The sequence below is a fragment of the Muntiacus reevesi genome, chromosome 9 (genome assembly GCF_963930625.1).
Source record: "Muntiacus reevesi chromosome 9, mMunRee1.1, whole genome shotgun sequence".
NCBI classification, from domain to species: domain Eukaryota; kingdom Metazoa; phylum Chordata; class Mammalia; order Artiodactyla; family Cervidae; genus Muntiacus; species Muntiacus reevesi.
Window position 1 is genome coordinate 16,502,062 of NC_089257.1, and position 19,873 is coordinate 16,521,934.

General features: G+C 51.8%; 1 protein-coding gene across 3 annotated transcripts; it reads right to left on the minus strand.

Moving 5' to 3' along the window:
* Positions 1–11,138: 11,138 nt before the first annotated feature.
* On the minus strand, positions 11,139–19,256 carry SLC35C1 (solute carrier family 35 member C1). 3 transcript variants are annotated; one of them, XM_065945326.1, is made up of 3 exons: positions 19,197–19,256; positions 16,880–17,406; positions 11,139–13,020 (listed from the first exon to the last, which is right to left on the minus strand). In XM_065945326.1, exons 2-3 carry the CDS (start codon positions 17,373–17,375, stop codon positions 12,461–12,463), a joined length of 1,056 nt encoding a protein of 351 aa, XP_065801398.1. In that variant the 5' UTR covers positions 17,376–17,406; positions 19,197–19,256; the 3' UTR covers positions 11,139–12,460. The 3 variants fall into 3 exon arrangements, with proteins under 3 accessions (XP_065801398.1, XP_065801396.1, XP_065801397.1); XM_065945324.1 differs by lacking the exon at positions 19,197–19,256 and adding an exon at positions 19,004–19,107; XM_065945325.1 differs by lacking the exon at positions 19,197–19,256 and adding an exon at positions 18,732–18,796.
* Positions 19,257–19,873: the final 617 nt, after the last annotated feature.

Genomic DNA, 19,873 nt, shown 5'->3' on the forward strand with positions numbered 1-19,873 from the left:
TGTCAACTTCTCCTGGGAATCAGCTGACCACAGCCAGACGATTTTCTTACCAGATCCCACTTGTCATTTTCCATGGCTTGTTTGGCTTCCCTCCAAAGATCCTGCTTGCCTCCTCCTTTATCCTAGAAGAGAAAAACCTTTCTTGGCTTGATTTTGAGATGCTCACAGATTTCTGAGACGGGTGTGTCCTGTCTATTGCAGTAGACTCTTTCTTTCTAATGAATGTCTCTCCCTAGTTACATCCTGATTTGTTTTTATTGGACAATGTTTGCGCTGAGATCTGAGATGTGTGGTGAAGGGAAAAACAGTGTTGTGGGTAGAGGAAACAGCATATACAAAGGTCCTGAGGTGGGTGGGAGCATTGACCACTTGAAGAATTAAAGATTAGATGCTGAATAAAGAAGCCCCAGGTCAAGGACCCAGGTTCCCTCTATCTTTCTGCTTACCTGTCCTCAGGTGTTAGCTGATTCCCTCAAAGCCCCAAAATAGCTACAGCGTCTCCACCCACCCTACAGAAGGCTTCCTCCCACTCCTTTGTAAGACAGAGGAAAGTCTTCAGGGAAGCACCCCCAGAAGACCTCCCTCAGGTCTTGTAGGCCAGGATGCCTGGCCTTGCCCTGGCCAATCTGATATAATTTAGATCAATCATGATTTACCCCTGGGGTGTGGAAGGGGCTGGCCTCAGGAAATCAACAGGCCACCTGACACTTGAACAAAATGGGGGCTCTTTGGTCTAGAAGGGAGGGCTATGGATGAGCACCCAGCAGCGGCTGCCATTTGCACCTTCTATTAACACGGTTATAAGCCTTGAGGAATGTCTGGAGGAGGTTGACAGGATAGAATTCACTTTCTCAAAATAAACTGTGCAACCATATACAAACATTCCTTACAGAAATAGACGGCTTTGTGATAATTACTGTTCCGTGAACTATTCTTACTATCTGCAGTAGCAACAGTGATCACAGAAGCCCCACAGGCATGCTCCTGCATTCCTGCACATTTCAAGGACAGAGTGAAGAGAGGCAATAAAATGTTTTAAAGACTGTAAGTGTTGTTTCTCCTTATGGCTGCTGGAAAATGCTGGAATCAGCTAGACTGACTCCCTGCAGGAAGTTTCTCTTCTTGGGAGGTAGCAAAAGAAGGGCACTTTTAGCTGGCACCTTCCAGAGTGACAATCCCCATCAGCTCTGGTCCACAGAGATCCTGCCACCTTTGCCACCTGGTTCTGTGTCCCACAGCTTCCCTTGTGGCTCAGCTGGTAAAGAATCTACCTGCAAAGCAGGAGACTTGGGTTCAATCCCTGGGTCGGGAAGATCCCCTGGAGAAGGGAAAGGCTACCCACTCTGGCCTGGAGAATTCCATGGACTGTATAGAGTCGGACATGACTGAGCGAATTTCCCTTCACTTCTGTGTCCTACTTAAGTTTCCACAGATATGACAAAGAAGTTAGATTCTGGGTCCTCCCTGGTGGCCCAGTGGGTAAGACTTCATGCTCTCAATGCAGGGGGCCTGGGTTCCATCCCTGGTTGGGAAACTGAGGTCTCACAGACCGAAACTAAGAGTTCCCATGTCACAACTAAAAATCTTGCATGCCGGGACTGGGAGCGAGCGAAGCCAAATAAATAAGTGGATATTTTTTTTTAAAAAGGAAGAAGAAGAAGTTATATTCCACAAAAGAAGGCATGAAATGGTGGCCCGAGGCTGAATCTGGTCGGTGTACATGCCACACAGCCTACACAGTATTTTATATACCCAAGTCACTGTTTAAACAAATCAGGAAGGGAGGGAACTGAGACGGCGGGGGAATAGGATGGGGAGACCACTTTCTCCCCCTAAATTCATCGAAAGATCATTTGAACACTGAGCAAACTCCACAAAACAACTACTGATGGCTAGCAGAGGACATCGGACACCCAGAAAAGCAGCCCATTGTCTTCGAAAGGAGGGTGTCATCTTGGTGCTGAATCTTGAACCTGTGAATTGCCTTCTTAATTACATCTGAGAAAAGGTGATTGATCTGTTACGTTTCTAAGAGTCTACCTACATTAATAGGGTCATTTCGATATGTATACAAATAGAAGAAAACGTATACTGTTTAGGAATCCTTCCCAAATGGCTGTGCTACTACTTTTCAGCATTACTGTAAGAACATCTACTGACTGGAGTATTGACTTTTCCTTCTTCTGAGAAAAAGATGCTAACAGTTTTTTCACCTGTTCCATTTATGATTGCTGTTACTGCTTGGGTCTTATGGAAGATTGCTTGTTATGAGGACTCTGCGAAGTTAAAAAGTATATATGAAAGAAATTCAAATGCCCAAAATTTTTGATCGTATTTATAATCTTACATATTTATAAAGACTGTCTTGATTTATTGATTGAATATGTATACGGGTTTTTGTTTCCTTTTTTCCCGTGCTGTAAAATTCACGTAAGGAGTGAATCATCCAAACTTATGCCCGTTTTCCCCTTGATCATCAGTCATTTATTGACTGATGACGAGGTGTTTAGAGAAAAAATAAAATGAGATTAAAAGTAAAAAAAAAAAATCAGGAGATGGCACGTAGAGATTCAGATTTCCAGCTCCTCTTGCCAAAGTATAAGCTCTAGCAATATAGACCCACATTCCCAAACAGCAAACATATAGATCCAGAGTTCTGGAAAAGAACTCTGTCATGGCTCCTCTGTGTGAAACTGTCTGTGCGTGCATGCTAAGTCCTATCCGACCCTTTGCAACCCCATGGACTGTAGCCCACCAGGTTACTCTGTCCGTGGGGTTCCCCAGGCAAGAATACTGGAGTGGGTTGCTGTGCCCTCCTCCAGGGGATCTTCCCAACCCAGGGATCAAGCCCACATCTCTTGGGTCTCCTGCATTGGCAGGCGGGTTCTTTACCATTCACGCCACCAGGGAAGCCCTCCATTCCACCACAATTCCCATCCAGCTTGCCTCCCTCCCTTGTGCGACTGGTGGGCCACATTGCTGTTTTCATCCGGAGTTCACTCCTGTGATAAATAAGGGTTCACCTTCCCTGTGATTGCAGTGGGAGGGGAGGAGTGGAGACTCATTTAGCAGATGAAGGTGGTAGGGAGGGACAGTCCTGGCAGCTCCAGCTCCGGCCAGGGCAGCTCTTTCCCACCCAGCAGGCGGCTCTGGGCAGGTCACAGAGCTGAATCCACAGGCCTTTGTGGCAGAAGGGACAAAGTCCTGTAATTCTCTCTGCTGTGAGCTTCCACCTAATAATCACAGCTGCTATTTATGTAGCAGACAACATGCTAAGTACGCAACCTGCATTATCCCATCCGGTCACTGCGTTGCCCTCTGGAGTGGGAATTATTGTCATCCTTATTCTGTTATTAGAAGCTCAGGGACATCAAGTCATATTGCCTATGGCCACACAGCTGGAAAGTGGATAGGAAACTGAGTCTGCAGAGATGTTATCCTGCCCATGTAAAGATGCCCAGCCCACAGATGGCAGAGCTGGGATTTTGACTTAGGTCCAATGGCCTAGAAGTTGAAAACTGATGGTCAGAGGGGCAAACTAGTTTTGGAAATTAGGAATTTGGGGCCCTTTGCTGGGTTCACTGGCCCCCAGTCTACTGTAGTCTAGACTAATCCCTGTTGACTCACATGCTGGCTTCTCCCCCATTGCCTGTTGCCTGCCTGGCCTCTGGAGAAGGTGACAACCTTCATGTTCCTTTTATTTCCCCTCACCTTCTTGCAGAGTCCAACTCAGGTGAATATGAGCTCTTGGTTCTAGGACAGAGCTGGAAGTCTGTGTTTGTCTCTGTGGACCCCATCCCACCAAGCTTCATGAGAGCTGAGAGCTGAGATTAAGGAGATACAGTTTGGGTTTGGGTTCAGCTCCATGACCACAATGCTATTCCAAAGCTCAAGCTTTGTTGGATAGATTGGGCTGGCTCCAGGATCTACTGACTCACTGGGGGTGGTGGTTGAATTGACTTTACCATTTTAAGTCATTTCTTTCTATTTGAGATTCCATGTAAAGTGATCCTGCTTTAAATCAGGGTTTGTTAAAAGTTATTTCAGGTGAGGGTTCTCAGGGTCTCATTTTCCTTTCTTGGGGAGGGGGCAGGACAACCTGGGTCTAAGGGAGCAGGTATTAGGGCAAGAGTTTGGGATCAGGCTGGATGGGGCTGGTGGTTACACAGAGCAACCAGAAAGTCCAGGAGACAAGGGAGGGTGGAGGTTCAAAAGCAGAGTCCAATTTGGTTCAAGGTGAAGGAGGCAAGCCATGGAGAGAGGAGAGGCTAGGAGCAGGCCAGGGATCACAGTGCAGAGTGGAAGGAAGAGAAGAAGGTTGCTTGGAGGTTTGGAACCAGGCAGGTGCCCAGGAGCACGCTCTGACAGATGCTGTTGGATGATAAATTCAATTCAAGCCCCAGATGGGCTACATCATCCCATTGTTCTAGTCATGGGTGCTTAAGGCTTAGGACAGGGCCATGTTAACCACAAAACAGAAAAGGAGAGCTAAGCCAGCTAAAATGCTTCTGGCTACAAAGGGAAAGCTTACTGAAAGAGGCTTAAATTGTGCCTGAGTTTCTTAATTCCAACACTCAGTGATGTCACCAAGGACCCAAGTTCTCTCTATCTTTCCACTCTGATGGTGTGTAGGCTAGAATTCCTAAAATTGACTCTTCTCATGATTCCAAATGGCTGCCAGAGCTCCAGCCATCTTGCTGAGGATCCCTCAAGAGGCCACAGCAGGAACATTCCTGTTTTGTGTCTCTTTTGAAGAGTTAGGGGTTTCCTAGTAGTAGACTGGCCACTAGTAGACTTTTCATGTCTTCTTAGTCAATTCCATTTTAACTAATAACAGACAAGGAGACTGGGATTACCATGATTCATCTTTACTCATCAAGATTTAGTGCCTTCTTTACCCTCTGGTAGCTCAGAAGTTAAAGCGTCTGCCTGCAATGTGGGAGACCTGGGTTTGATCCCTGGGTCGGGAAGATCCCCTGGAGAAGGAAATGGCAACCCACTCCAGTATTCTTGCCTGGAGAATCCCATGGAGCTTGGTAGGCTACAGTCCACGGGGTTGCAAAGAGTCGGACACGACTGAGCGACTTCACTTTCACTTTACCCTCTGCAAGTCTCAGAAGAAAAAGGATCAAAATTATGGCAATGGCAGCAAAGGCAAAGAAGCAGGGATTGATACTGGGTCAAAAAGATACTGTATGCACCACACAGTTTTCTCATGTTCTCTCCTGAAGTCTTAGGGGCCCCATTAGCAGCGTAATATGCAGAAGGCCCCCTACCCCCTGGTTAGCATAGTGGACCATAGTGTTAGTTACTCAGTCATGTCCGACTCTGCGACTCCATGGACTGTAGCCTGCCGGGTTCCTCTGTCCATGGAATTCTCCAGGCAAAAATACTAGAGTGGGTTGCCATGCCCTTCTCCAGGGGATCTTCACAACCCAGGGATCGAACCCAGGTCTCCCACATTGTGGGCAGATTCTTTACTGTTTGAGCATAACTAAATCTAAATTGTATCCTTGGTGTGTAAATGGGTGAAACTGAGGCTGCCCTGGAGTGGAGGCTGGGGGTCCACTTGGTTCTCCCTTCTGCTTTAAGGGGGCTCCCCAAATTTCCTAGAGGAACTGATCTAATCTAGCATTCTTCCCCCTGTGTTATAGGGAAGGAAACGAAGTTATGGAGGGTTGGGGATTAAATGACTTTGGACACAGAACCAGAGACCAGTGTATCTCAAAAGCAGTGGAAAGATGATCTTGCCTCACGAGGTACCTGGAATGAAGATGTAAAGAGACTAGTTCAGGCCTTGCATATAGTGTACTCAATAAGGACTAGAGGAATGAAAAGTGAGGTAAGGCAGGGACCCTATGCATAATGACCTGGAGAGGAAGCAGAGAGAGGGTCTCTAGCTGGATGGAAAATCATTTAACCCTTCTGGGGCTACAGAGCAGCCTTCGAGCCAGAGAGCCAGACCGCAGGCCTGGTAGAAATGCAACTGCTCCTACCCAGCCCCCACCCTACTCCACAGGCTTCTTCCAAATCCTTCTGCCTGCCTGGGGCTCCTCTGAGACTATTTCCTCCTTCCCAAGCCAGTCTGCACCTGGACAGAAAGCTGATAGTGAGTGGGAGTTCCAGAAGTAGACAAAGACCACCCACAAGAGAACAAGCAGGCTATCTATTCTGAACTTGCTATAGCAGGGGAGTCAGCCACCATCACTCGCAGTGTGGTAAAGATTCAAAGGCAGGCAGGGGAGTGGGAAGGCTTTCTAGAGAAAAGGGAATGCTTCCGGAGGCTATTAAAGAGATCGGAAAGGGGGAGGTGGGCTCATTAGAAAGGGGAGGGGAGTCTTGTGTGATTGCTTGGTCCTAAGTTGGAAGTAGGGAGTGGGGACCAGAAATAGGGAAATAGGCTGTCATCACCCAGATCCTGAGTGTTCTGGGCTCATGCCACTGGAGGAACCGGTTTAGCATCCAGGGCTGACTGCTGCCAAAGCTGCGGGTCAGAGTTCTGTCGTCACATATGGTTTGGCCCATGTCCCTTTCTGTTTTCGTTCTCACTGTACAGAGGGGTAACCCAGCTCTGTGATTTGGGGCACGATGCTAACTTCTCTGGGGTTCCCTCATCTGTGACCGGGGGCTGTTCATGGTACCTGTTACAAGGGCTTCCCTGGTGTCCAGTGGTTAAGACTTTGCCTTCCAATACAGAGGGTGTGGGTCTGATCCCTGGTTGGGGAGCTAAGAAACTATATGCCTCCTGACCAAAAAAACAGAACATAGAACAGAAGCAATATTGTAGCAAATTCAATAAAGGTTTTAAAAATTGTCCACATCCAAAAAAAAAAAAAAAATTTAAAAGTTCCACATCTTAAAAAAAGAAAACCAAAACAGTACCTATTGCAGATGTTAATATGGGTCAATGGGTGTCAGATGTTAACGGGTAATATGCTTAGAACAGCACCTGGCATGTGGTGAGCGTCTAACAAATACTAGCGATAATAATAGTCATGGTGGCTATCATTATTTAAAAAATGGTGATTGATGATGCTTAGCAGAAAGGGCACTGGCCTGAGAGAAGGGGTCTGGGTCCTGCCCCATCGCACTGCAGCTTTGGGCAAGTCAGTCACACATTCTGAGCCTCAGGCTTGTCTGAGATCTGGGGCTGATTCAAACTCGCTCCCAGCTCTCCGGCTATACATTCCCCACCAGGGCTCAGCGATACCCTGCAGTCACCCTCACACTAGTCGCCACGCCCTCCCTCCCCTCCCCCTCCCCCTCCCCGCCCCCTCCCTCCTCCCCCCTCCCCCTCCCCCTCCCTCCCCCTTCCCTCCTCCCCCAGCCTTCCTTCACCTAAGCTCCCAGCACACCTGGGCCAGCTGCTTCAGTGCAGCAGGCTCCGGTGTCCCCGTTTTAGCCGGTTCCAGGTCCTAAATTTAGCTCTCTCACAGGAGCCGAGGTTTCGGTGGGGGCAGGGTCTGTGTCCAGTGAGGCAGCTATGGGATCATCAGAGGAGGGGCCAGGAGGGCGGAGTACCACACTCTAGTTTGTCCTTGGTGTCTCTAACTTATCATGTGACCCTATGGGGCCGCGGTTTTCTCATCTAGTAACCAGATTTCGTGTACGTCATAGCTCCTTTCATGTACTTCATAACTCCTTAAATCGTCATGTTATCTCCTTTCAGTCACTCGGTTGTGTCTGACTCTTTGTGACCCCATGGGCTGCAGCACGCCAGGCTTCCCTGTCCATCACCAACTCCTGGAGCTTGCTCAAACTCATCTTCATCATGTCGGTGGTGCCATCTGACCATCTCATTCTCTGTCATCCTTTTCTCCTCCCGCCTTCAATCTTTCCCAGCATCAGGGTCTTTTCCAATCTCTTCATTATGGGAACTTTCTTTTCTTTTATTTGGGAAAAGGATCTGAGAGGGTAAGTGATTTATCTAATTCTTTCTTCTCACTAGAGGAGCTCTTTTAAAGATGTAAACAGCTAGGGAGAATCTTCTTAAGACATGAACCAGTCATGGCGCTCCTGGCGGCTTCCCCAGGGAACTGAGAATAAATCTGACCTCCTTGCTGTGGTCAGTAGGTGCTCCCTGGATGGAACGTGGCCTCTGACCTCCTCTCTTTCCACCCCACGGTGAGTGGGACCAAAAGGAGCCAGTGTCCCCAGTAACGTCAGAAAGTTGCCGAATCTGTCTCTTCGGCCTTTCCTGTTTCTGGGGAATTTTGTTCCCTGGGAATAACTGGTTCTTCAACTCTGCTCCCTCACTCCCTGCCCCCACTGCCCCCTCCTCAGCTTACTTCTCTCTGGCTCTGGACTACACTCAGCTCTTCCCTCCTCAAGGCTTTTGCCTGAGCTGTGACCTCTGCCTAGTCCACCTTTTTCTCTAGCTCTCCCTACAGCTGCTGCTTCCCATCATTTGGGTGAGGTTAAATGCGATCAGAGAGAGGCCTTCTCTGACCTTTTTATCTAGAGAAGGTTCCCCTCTAATATTCTCCATTTTGGCTTTTTTGTTTTCTTCATTTTCCTAAACATGCTGTATTTATCTGTTTCTTTAAAAATACTTATTCCTTTATCTGGCTGCATCGGGTCTTACTTGCAGCACTCGAGATCTCAGTTGCATCGTGAGGGATCTTTCGTCGTGGCGCATGGACTCTTTAGCTGTGTCAGCTGGGCTCTGCAGCATGTGAGAATCTCAGTTCCTTGACCAGGGATCGAACCCACATCCCCTGCATTGAAAGGCAGATTCTTAACCACTGGACCACCAGGAAGTCCTTATTTGACTGTTCATTTGTTTCTAGGGTTTTGTCCACTATTTGTCTCCCTGGCACCTGGTGCATAGTTATCACTCAAAGAGGTTGCTGTTTGTTGATGCTGATAAGAACAATGCTGCTGCTGCTGCTAAGTTGAGTCAGTCGTGTCCGACTCTGTGCAACCCCATAGACAGCAGCCCACCAGGCTCCCCCATCCCTGGGATTCCCCAGGCAAGAATACTGGAATGGGTTGCCATTTCCTTCTCCAATGCATGAAAGTGAAAAATGAAAGTGAAGTCGCTCAGTCGTGTCTGACTCCTAGCAACCCCATGGACTGCAGCCCACCAGGCTCCTCCGTCCATGGGATTCTCCAGGCATGAGTACTGGAGTGGGGTGCCAGTGCCTTCTCTGGATAAGAACAATAACTCACCGTTTTTCAGAACGATGCTGAGCATCAATTCACAACCATTTCGTATGGCAGGAGGGACAAGGATTACCCCCATATCTCAAGAAAAGTGAGGCCTGAAAAAGGTTAGGAGACTTGTCTGAGGCCCCCTAGCTTCTAAGAAGTGGAACCTAGGTCTCCAGACTTCTGATCAAGTGCTCTGTAAAAACAGAAGTAAAGAGTGATGCATTCTGGAAAAGTGTGTGTCAGTGTTGAATCAGCTTTCTGTTCCTAAATTTTCCATTTCATCCACCATTTTTCTTTTTTTTTCTGGGCAGCTTGACTTCCACATCTCTGCCTTTTTGTACCAGACTATTTTATGCTTGTTTTTTGGGGGCATATTAAAATATTTTCTGAGGTTTTTTTTTTTTCCAAGTTGTATTCCCACTATTTCAGGGTATCTTTGTTGATGTCAGATGTGTATATGACATGTATATGGTTCTCTTTAAGCCTTCCTGTTCTTTTCTTAGCAGAAATTTTGGAGATAAACTCCTTCTTGATATGTACATTTTCCCCTTAGCAACCTGTTACCACTGGAATCAAAGGGGAAAAGTGATCTTATTTTTATGTTACAAACAAGACACTTTGAAAAAAAAAAACTTAGACACTTCGTTAAAAAAAAAGGGGGGGGGAACCAAAGAGAAGGGGAACTGTGGACTTGCCAGGGAAGGCACACTTCCTTTGCTTCTTGCAGGCGAAACATTCCTGGGGGCGGCCCTGGCTCCTTTAAACACCATAGAGATGAGCTGGGGGCGGTGGTGCTGACTGTGGGAACCTGGGATGCTGGAAGGCTGGCTCTGGTTGTTCTCTGGGCTTCGTGTGCCTCAGAACTGGGTGTTCTGCTGCATGTGGATGCAAATCCATCCTCAGACACCATATATCTTTGTGCTCTTCTGTGTGGAGGTCTTGGATAATAGGCTGTTCAGTTCTGTCCTGTGAATTGAGACTGCCTGAATATTTTTCAAACTATTTAGATTTCTCTTGAATCTTGTTCAAGAAAGTGCTAATAACATGAAGAATGTTGTCTCAATCTTCTGACTATACAGAGGGTGCAGAGACGATTATGTCCCTTCTCTGTTTAAGGGATCTGGTGATGGCTTTAAAATTGATTAGAATCAAGACCAGATGGACCACTGCATTCAAGGCTGTTCACGCCATGGTCCACTCTCCTTTTCTATACACTACCCCCCTCGCCAAAGAAAACCTCTCACCACTCCCCATGTACTCTATTCTTAGCTTAATCTTGTTTCCTGGGTCAGTCTACCCTTGCTCCTGGAGCCCCTGCTTGCCCAGTAATATTCAAACACCCTGGCCCTTGTGAAGACGTGGTCTCTTCATCTTCTGAGATCTCAGGGCAATACTGCATCTGTTACGGGAGCCTTGATGTGTGTTTATATTCTTGTCCCCTGAAGCAGATTTGGGTCCTCATACCAGTACGTCCTACCACCAGTGCCTGGCAAGCAGTAGACGCTCAAAAAATGCTGGGTATACTTAAGGCCACTGTGGTTAAGTAAGTGTGCTCTGAAAGCAGAGACCTCTGTCTGACTCCTACTGCTGCCTCTTCCTTCCTATGCTGCTTTCCGAGCCTCAGTGTCCTCATCTGTAAAATGGGGGAACGAGTGATGGCGCCCACCCCAAGGCGTGTTGCAGAGGGTTGTGGAAATGAATGATGGAACAGAGCACTCAGCAGTGTCTTGTCTCTGGCAAGTACCCAGAAAGTGGCAACAATTACCCACAGGAAACTTGAGGTCTGGAAGCAGCTTTGGTCTTTGGATCAACCCCTTGCCTTGAGGGAGAACAGGTTCTGAGAAGGGCTGCTGTGCTAGAACCCCAGCTTGCTGATGGCAGGCGAGAGCCTTTGTTCACAGGTCGCATCCAGACCCTGCCTGTCCCTTCTCACTCCACACACACAAGATGCTTTAGTCCAATTTTTAATTAAATCGCACACAATTCAGGGCATCAAGTCCCACCAACTTCATCAGAAACCACCTGGGAGGGTGGAGGGACTAGAAGAGAGGGGCGGTGAGAAGGCCCACTCTCCCCAGCATTTTGCTCCAGGGACTGAAAACACCGGGAGTTACCCCCCAAAAGTTGGGTTGAAGGAAACACCCGACGGAAGGGACGGAGTCATGAAAGCCACGCTGAGTCCTGGAGGGTGGGGGTGAGCGGAAGGGAAGATTCTTTCAGCCTTAAACTCAGGGATGTCTGCAGTTGTTAGCAGAACGCCTTCATCTAGATCAGGTTACCACCCCAGCCCTGCGGGAACTGTATCTTGAGGGGGCCCGGCACAGCAGAGGTAGAAAGCTCTGAGCTGACCCTTGCTCCCTCAGCACCTCCTGGGGAGGAGCAGCTCGCAGAAGCCAAAGTGGCTCGCCGGCTCCACTTCGGAGCTGCTCCCTGAGCCAGGCGGCTGTGCCACGTGGCAGCTGCCCCTTAGGGGCAGGGGAGAGAGGCGGGGAAAACTGGTGTTGGGGATCGGGGGAGAGGGTCGCTGACTCTGCTGAGCCTATGAAGGACGTATCACGTTCAAACAGCAGAAACGTGGGGTGCAGATGGCGGGGACAGGGAGCTCTCCCGTGATGCCGCCCATCCCCAGGCCATTTCCCAGTAGCCCTTGCGGGTGCCAGGACCAGGCTTGGGTACCGCCAACCTTTCACCCCCTTTCATGGGACCTGATGGTCTCATTGCAAAGAAGAGGGAACGTCTGTCCATTTCCTCCCGCATCCCAGCCAAGCTCTCCTCCAAAAGAAGGCTGGTCTGGGGTTGGGTGGGGGTGGGTCAAAGCTATGCTACTTGCCCGGGACACAGAGAGGTGAGGTTTCTCAAACCCTAAACCTCTAGTGGGGTCACAGCCCCATCTCCCCTGAGTGTAAGTGAAGACTGGCTGGCTTTGCCAATGCTGTCCCTTCAAGGCTGTGGCCTGTTCCCAACCTCAAAGGTCGTGTGGAGGTAGAAGGCCCTGGAAGGGGGCATAATCTCTGGCACGTGCCCCTGTCCTACTCCCTGCAAGCTGGTACTCCTCCAGAGGACTTAACTGGCTCTTCTCACGGGGGCGTCCCTCCTCCCTATGGGAGGACAAAACCCTGGAACTAGGAAAAGGGGTTGAGACGGGTTTGGCAAGTTTCTGACGTCACTGGGAAACACTGGCTCCATCTCAACCACCAGATTCCCATCACGTCTGTAAGGCCACAGTCTCCGGGTCCAGAGAGACACCTTCACCGCATTCAGGGGCGTGCTCCCCAGGGGCTGGGCTGTGCCTGGGTCTCTGGAAAGCTCACACCTCCACGTTGTTCTTCTCGGTCTCCCTGGGGTGGGGCTCCTCCTGCATCTTCTTCATCTCCCGGCCCCTGACCCAGGTGTAAGCAGAGGAGCCCCCCAGCACCATCATGTTGCTCGTCCACCAGAGAAAGCTCTTGGCCTCCTCGTAGTACAGGACGGCCAGCACCGTCTGGGCACAGGCTTTGGCTGTGCCGGACACGTTGTGGGTCAGGGGACTGGTGAACTTGATCTGTAGTCCCGTCACATAGCCGATGGCGAAGCCAAACAGGCCGCCCAGCGTCATCATACCCCAGAAGTGGGCGCTGCCCAGCTGGGGGAAATTGAAGAGGGCCCGGAGCTCCCCCAGCACCAGGAGCAGGGGCAGGAAGAGGACGCAGGCGTTGACGTTGTTGTAGAAGGTCAAGCGCCAGATGCTGCCGTCCACCGCCGGGAGCACCTTCTTGGTGTAGATGGCATTGAGTGAGACGCAGAGGCTGGCCAGCACGCCGAAGAGGGTCCCTGTCCAAGACAGGGTGCCCTCCGCGCCCTCCTGGTCCACTCCGAGCCAGAAGCCACCTGCAGCAGGCAGAGGGGAACAGCATGGGGAGGAGGAAGGACAGAGAATTTTTGCCACCCAAGTTCACAGACTGTGTCACGTTGATCTCACCATCCCATCCTCCCGGCCCTTCCTGCAAGAAAGGTGTGCAAAGTGTCCACTACGTGCAGAGCACCGCACAAGGGCTGGGGGAGTTAGTCCAGAATAGGAACCCTTCCTCATGGGGCTTGCGTTCCGGCAGAGGACAGAGCCATTAAAATGATTCCTTTCCAATTACTTCTTTAATTACAATTGTAATGAGCTCCATAAGACAGGACAGGGTGCTGTGAGAACCCTGTAACTGGACGACTGGGCTGGCCTGGGGCCTCCTCAAAAGCAACGTGTGAAATGGTTCCGAAGGTTGAGCGTGGCTACAGCACTTAGTGGGGGAGGTGACCCTGGGTGAGTGACTTGAGGTCTTAGAGCCTCACTCAGCCTCCCGGTCTGTGACATGGGAGTCTACTGTGGTGAGAAGCACTTATGGCCCGAGGTCTTTGGAGCTGCTTACTCTTTCCGAGACTCATTCTGTGACACCTCCTACCCATGGAGCCTCCTTGGTGCCCCACTGCCCACCCTCGGCTTGGCATGCTGGGCTCCCCAGGCGCTTGAACCCCACCTCTGTGCCGCAATCACCCCGAGTCGCCACTCTCATCTCCCTGCTTCTCACACCAGGGTTCAGCACCCTTGATCATCTTCTGAACCAGAAACACTCTCCTCCTTCTTGGGAGATTCCACTCGTTCTTCGAGGTCAAAGCCAGCCTCTCCAGGGCTGAAGTCTCTCCTGGTGCCCCCATCACCCAGACCTCTTCCTGGCTCCCTCCTGCCTGTGCTTTCCTCAAGACCCTTGCCTGCCCTGGGCTGCTAGGCGCCTGCCCAGGGGAAAGTACAGTCTCTCTAGCTTAGACTCCACTTTCCCAGAAGGCAGGGGCTGAAATCTTACACATGTTGTATCTCCTGCCACAGCAGCCGGCCACATGGTTCTGGTGTCAGAGAGGTCTGGACTCCGATTGGGCTCTGTCATTTAAAGGCTGGGTGGCCCACGGAAAGTCTACTTAAATTCTCTGAGCTCCCCTGTCCTTCCACTGTGGACATCTGGGTTCATGTTCTTGACACCGCCCCACCCCCGCCCCCAGTCAATCCACTCTCCACCCTGCAGCCAGCATGATCTCCCTGCAGGACAGATCTGCTCGGGTCCAGTCCTGGCTTAAAGCCTCTCTGGGCATCTCCACAGCCCTCAGGAGACAGTCCAGGCTCACTTAACTTGGGCAGCCTCACGGGCACAGCCTGCTCTGGCCCAGCCACGCAGATATGCGGGTTTTTTCTTCTGCCTAGAACGTTCTCTCCTCACTTCTTCCTTACATCAATCTAGTACTTCCTCTGGAATGCCAGCTTAGAACCCTCCCTCCCCGCTCTTCTCTCTCCCCCTCTCCACCCCCGCCAGGGTTTCCGCAGCACCTTTTATGTCCGAGTCACGGCATAACTCTCTGACTGCTAGGCATCAACCCCATGCCCTCCAGGAGCGTGGGAGCTGCATCTACCTTTTCAGAATTTGCATCCCCAGAGCTCTTGGCACATGCTTGGCCAGTGAGTAATATCTGCTGAGCGAGTGCACGTAGGTTGCTCTGGAGGTGGTCGTGAGGATCAGAGGAGACAAGACTGGGCGGTAAGCACTTGCTGGCAGTGTTCTGTTCTCGGCAGAACTTTTGCAAATGGGTACCCACAGCCTGGTTCTGGGGGCACAGCCAGAGGGCCCCCAGCCCTCTGGTTACCTTTTGAGTCCAGAAGAGAGACTGCCCCTTTTAAGATTCCACACCCCAGAGGGAATCTCAGCCAAGAGGGAGCACGGAATGATACTATCCGAGGAAGGGAGGAGGAGGGGGCATGGAAAGTCCATGTTCCCCCATAAGGAGGAACGGGGGTGGGGTGGGGGGATGGGGCAACACTGCGGAGAGGAGGCCCAGGCGCTGGGCCAGCAGACAGCACTATCTCCTGGGCGCCTGTCCCAACAGCAAACCGGTGAATGCACTTTCCCAGAAGCTGTCTCACCATCCGCTGCTTTGATTACTTTTCAGACTTGGGCCTAGTTTCCCTAATGACCTCACCAGCCTGCATGCAAATTCGCCAATCAGGAAGTCCCTCCCTCTCCTCCCTCACCCCCCACTCCATAAAGTCAGTGGGGCTGAAATGGAGATCCCTGGGGCATTTGTCTAAGTGTGGTCTGGGAGTCCATACCAGCTCCCTGGGGGAGGAAATGGGAGCAGCTGAGACGGATCTGCCAGGGGTCTTGGCAGCTGCCCTCACTCCAACCTCTGCCCTTCTTCTCTCTCCCACCTTGAACCTAGACTGGCCAGGCCTAGGTCCCCCAGTGGCTCAATGAGGAAAACATTTTCTAGGACAGGTGGCATGGGATGGGCCCCTCCCCGCAACTGCTGCAACTCAGCCTGGGAACTCAGATACTAACCAAGATGATGTAGGTCAACCAAGATGAAGTCTGCTGAACCAGGAAGAACCTGAAGAGGTTCAGAGAAAGATTCCATTCCTGGAAGACTGAGCCCCAGCAAGACTCTAAGAAGGTGGGAAGCTGGGGGTGCTCCTACCTAACAGGCTGCAATAAAACACTTTGTGATGATGGAAATGATCTACCATCTGTGTCATCCAGTACAACAGCCACTGGCCACACGTGGTGACTGAGCACTTGAAATGTGGCTACAGAATCAGGTCACGACTGAGTAACTGAATTTTAAAAATTTCATTGAATTTGAATGGAAATAGACAAATGTGGTCAGTGGCTACTGAACTAGATGGCACAGTTCTAACCTCTAGGGCAGGGTCCCCAGCCTCCAGGCCATGGACCAGTACGTCCTGTCAGATCAACAGTAGCATTAGATAAGAAATAAAATGTGTAATAAATGTAATGGGCATGAATTATCCTGAAACCATCCCCCCACCCCCAAGTCTGTGGAAAAACTGTCTTCTAAGAAACTGGTCCCCAGCGCCGAAAAGGCTGGGGGCCGCTACTCTAGGGGACAAGAACAGAGCGGAGTGATTAGAAATACAGGCCTGGGGGGCCAGCCAGTTTGAGTGTCCAACCCAGGCTGGATACTTCTTAGCTGTGGGGCCCTGTAAGTGACTTAACCTCTCTGGTGTTAGTTTCCTTGTGTGTATGTAGTCGGTCATGGTGATGATAATACCATTTAGGGAATCTCTGGGGAACATAGGAGATGTTGTATGCAAATAACTAACACAATGTCCCCATTAGTAATTTTTATTTTCTGAGGGTCAAGTCTGGGAAGACAGCTAAGTTATCTCAAAGCATATCTCTTGCCACTGTCTCAGGCATTATTGTAAGCCTGCAAGGTCAGAGGATGATGGTATACACATATTTTTTAAAAGATGTAATGTCCTCTAGAAAGAGCACTGGATGAGAAGTCAGGACACTCGAACTCTTGAGAAGCAATAGAGTACAGTGGTCAAATGTAAGGAGCCAGATTGCTTGAGATCAGATCCCACCTCTACCACTTATTAGCTGTGTGATCTTTGACAAATCACTCAACCTCTCTGTGCCTTGGTTTTCCCTGTGTGAAGTATAGATTATAATCCCATCTTGTTTGAAGGGCCCTAATTGGGCCCCTAGCTTGCTGGGTGACCTCCAGAAAGTTACTTTTCTCTCTGGACCCTAGACTCTTCCTCATATGACTGTCAAAACAAGGGAGCCGGGGCAGATAAAGCCCAAAGACGTTTGACAGGGTTGTTCTTTAGGGTTTCAGCTCCCATCCTCCCCCAATCCTTCCCCCCTCAACCCCCCGCGCCCACTCCCCGCGTCCCTGGCTGGCCACTCACCGATGATGACGCTGCAGGTGAGCAAGGCATAGAAGGAGGTGGTTTGCTTCAGCAGCAGGTAGGAGAGCAGCACGTTGAAGACAGTGGTGAGTGAACGACCCACGTTGTAGAAGGCCACACCCACATACTTGAGGCAGAGGTTATTGAAGGTGATCATGCCAATGAAGACCGCCGACAGGGGCAGGACGCTGCGGGCCACCTTGAGGTCCAGGTGCACGGCGGGGAAGTCCACGGTACCAGGGCAGCAGGTGGCCAGCGAGCTGAGGCCTTTGCACAGCAGCACGGTCACCAGGCACTGGTAGAAGGTGACGAAGATGGGGGTGTCCAGCCGCAGGGAGGGGCTGTCCAGCAGGTACTTGTTAAGGAACACCATGGAGATGGACGTGATCCAGTAGAGGGAGACCACCAGGGCGATCTGCAGTGCCCGCAGCACAAAGGGCTTCTCCTGGCTGGCCTCTGCCTCTCCGGTGGGGTCGGAAGTCCCCATCAGTGCCATATGCAGGATTTTTGACCGCTTCAGAGAGGCCCTGTTCATGGTAGCAGAGGAGGTGGGTCAGCTTACAGCCAGACTGACTTCCTGGAGTACAGGGCAGCGAGCTCACATCTGCTTTCTGCAAACTGAAGTCCTCAACTGTCACATGGCGGGTGGCCTGGAGGCCTCCCACTTTTCTCTCGGATGGAGAGGTTCTGCTCTGGGATGAGCTCCACCACCTGCTCCCACCCTCAGGGGGCTCATGAGACAAGACAGGGGAAAGGTGCCTGATGGGCTAAGGTTGGACAGAGATGACAAGTTAGGGGGGAAGGGGCTGGAACCGAGTAGGGAGGAAATCAGCGGGAAGTGGGGGAGGGGAGGAATGGAAGGAGAAGGGGGAGCAGGAGAAACGCTGGGCGAAGGGGCTTCAAAAGGGCGGGGGACAGCGTGAGGAAGAGGTGCAGAGAGAAACAGGCATGGGCTGCTATGGGAAAGAAAAGGTTTGCAGGGCGAGAAGGGGGTGGCAAGCAAGGAGCTGAAAGGAGGGTGTGCGGGAGGGGGGCGGTTGGAAAGAGGGTGCAGGCGAGGTAGGGGGCGCTCAGGGCCTGGGTCCTCCGGACCCGCAGTAGATTCGGCCGGTACAAGCCCACGGCCCAGGCTCCAGCCTTCCACTCGGCCCCGAAGCCTGCCGACATCCGAGGCCCCTCCCCCGGGGGAGGCGGGCCCAGGACTCATTTCCTGACACGCCCCCAACACCCTCCTTAAAGAGCCCGCGCGCCCGGCATCTCCCATAAAGCCACAGCCTCGGAGAAGTGGCTTTCCAAGTCGCTCGCGGCGGGCCCCTGGCCCCCGCAGCTGGTGGTGCTGGGTGTTGGATCTCGGTAGCCGCGGAAGGGTCCTGTGGGTGCTAGAGCCTCGGCCCCCTTCCAGCAAGCCCTCCCTCCCTGCTCCATCTCCTCGAGAGGCTTAACTCCCACCGACTCCGCTCATCTGCAGGGCCATCTTGCCCCTCATCCCCAGGCAGAACCGCGTCCCCAGAGCCCTGACACCACCCCGAGTCCCCCGGGGTCCAGAGAACAGTGGCCTCGCCGCATCCCTCCACCTATCCACGCTCACACTTCCGAAACCTTGTTGCAGTGGCCTCCTTCTCCCTACTGTCAAAGCCCCCAGCCCTCTCCCGAGCCTGAAACCCACCACCCCGCCCAGCAACGCCCCTACCCCATATTCGAGGCCCTCCGGGTGGCCCGATCCGACCCTCAAGGCAGCGCCCCACTCCCCCTCCCAGAAAGCCACCCTCCCCCCCACCCCAGGCCGGGCCCAGCCGGAAGCTCCCGCCCCGGGGCTGGCGGTCCCTAGCCGCGAGGCGACCCCGGCGCTCACCTCCTCTGCACTGACCGCCAGCCCGCGCCGCCTGGCGCTGCACCTGCCGCGCCGCGCCCAGGGCCTCGCCCGCGGGAGATTACTTCCTGCTCCCAGCCCTGGGTGTGGGCGCCGCGCCAGTCTCGCCAGCCAACTCCCCACGTGGAACCGGGTCGGCCGCAGCCTAATCTTGGCTGCGAGTTATCCCGCCGGTCGTGGGAGCAGGCCCCTTTCTCTTTTCAAGGCCACCCCAGACCCGGGTATCCCGCCCGGGATCCCCCCCAACTCGTTACCGCGACTTGCAGGTCCCAGTACCCCGCTGCATCCGTGACCCGCTGCCAGGCACCCGGCCTGTGCTTCCAGAAATATGTTCTGGGGAACAGCCGAGATTCTTCCCTCCGGCAGTCCGGAGGTTAGTGGAGGGTCCCCCTCCCCCTCCCAGGGACGGGGCCTGGGAAATGGTCGCCAGCCTGGGCCATCACTCACCAGGCAGCCGGGAGGACTGGTTCCAGAAGAGGACTGGTTCCAGAAGCTGAGCGGACTTCTTCCTGGTTCCCGCTCTAGCCACTAACGTTGGGTAGCTCACTTCTCCAGAGTTACCCTCCTTAGAACTAGGAGGCTGGACTTTGCCAGTGGGTCTCAACCTTCTAGCTGATATGGTTGAAAGTAAGGACTGCTATTTGTTTGTAGTATTTCAAACACCATTTGACTAATCCTTTTTGATTTGTGAATGAGAAGTCTGAGATTTACTTGAAAATACTCAGTATTCTCAAGACTATCCCACTCCGGGGCAAGAAAACCCCAAAGGTTGATAGATAAAAGGAGATAGGCAGTTGTTGAAGTTAGGCTTAGGTTCATGGAGGGTACAAGAGTCTCCTTACTTCTATGTACATTTGAAAATTTCCGTAATAGAAAGGTAAAACCTATGGAGTGCATTTAGAGTCTTGCTCACTGTATAAACCCTCACTAGGGTTTCAAACAGCCTGTGGTGGGCTATGGGAACTGGAGAGGTTGCAGTGGAATAAACACGGACCAATAGCCCCCGCCAGTGCAGACCTCCCAGGGTAAGCTCTGCCCATGGCCTGTCCTCTTCCTCCTGAAATGGGACTTCCTGCTTCCTAGTTATGGGCAGGTCTCTAGGTGGAGGATACCTGTCTGATCAC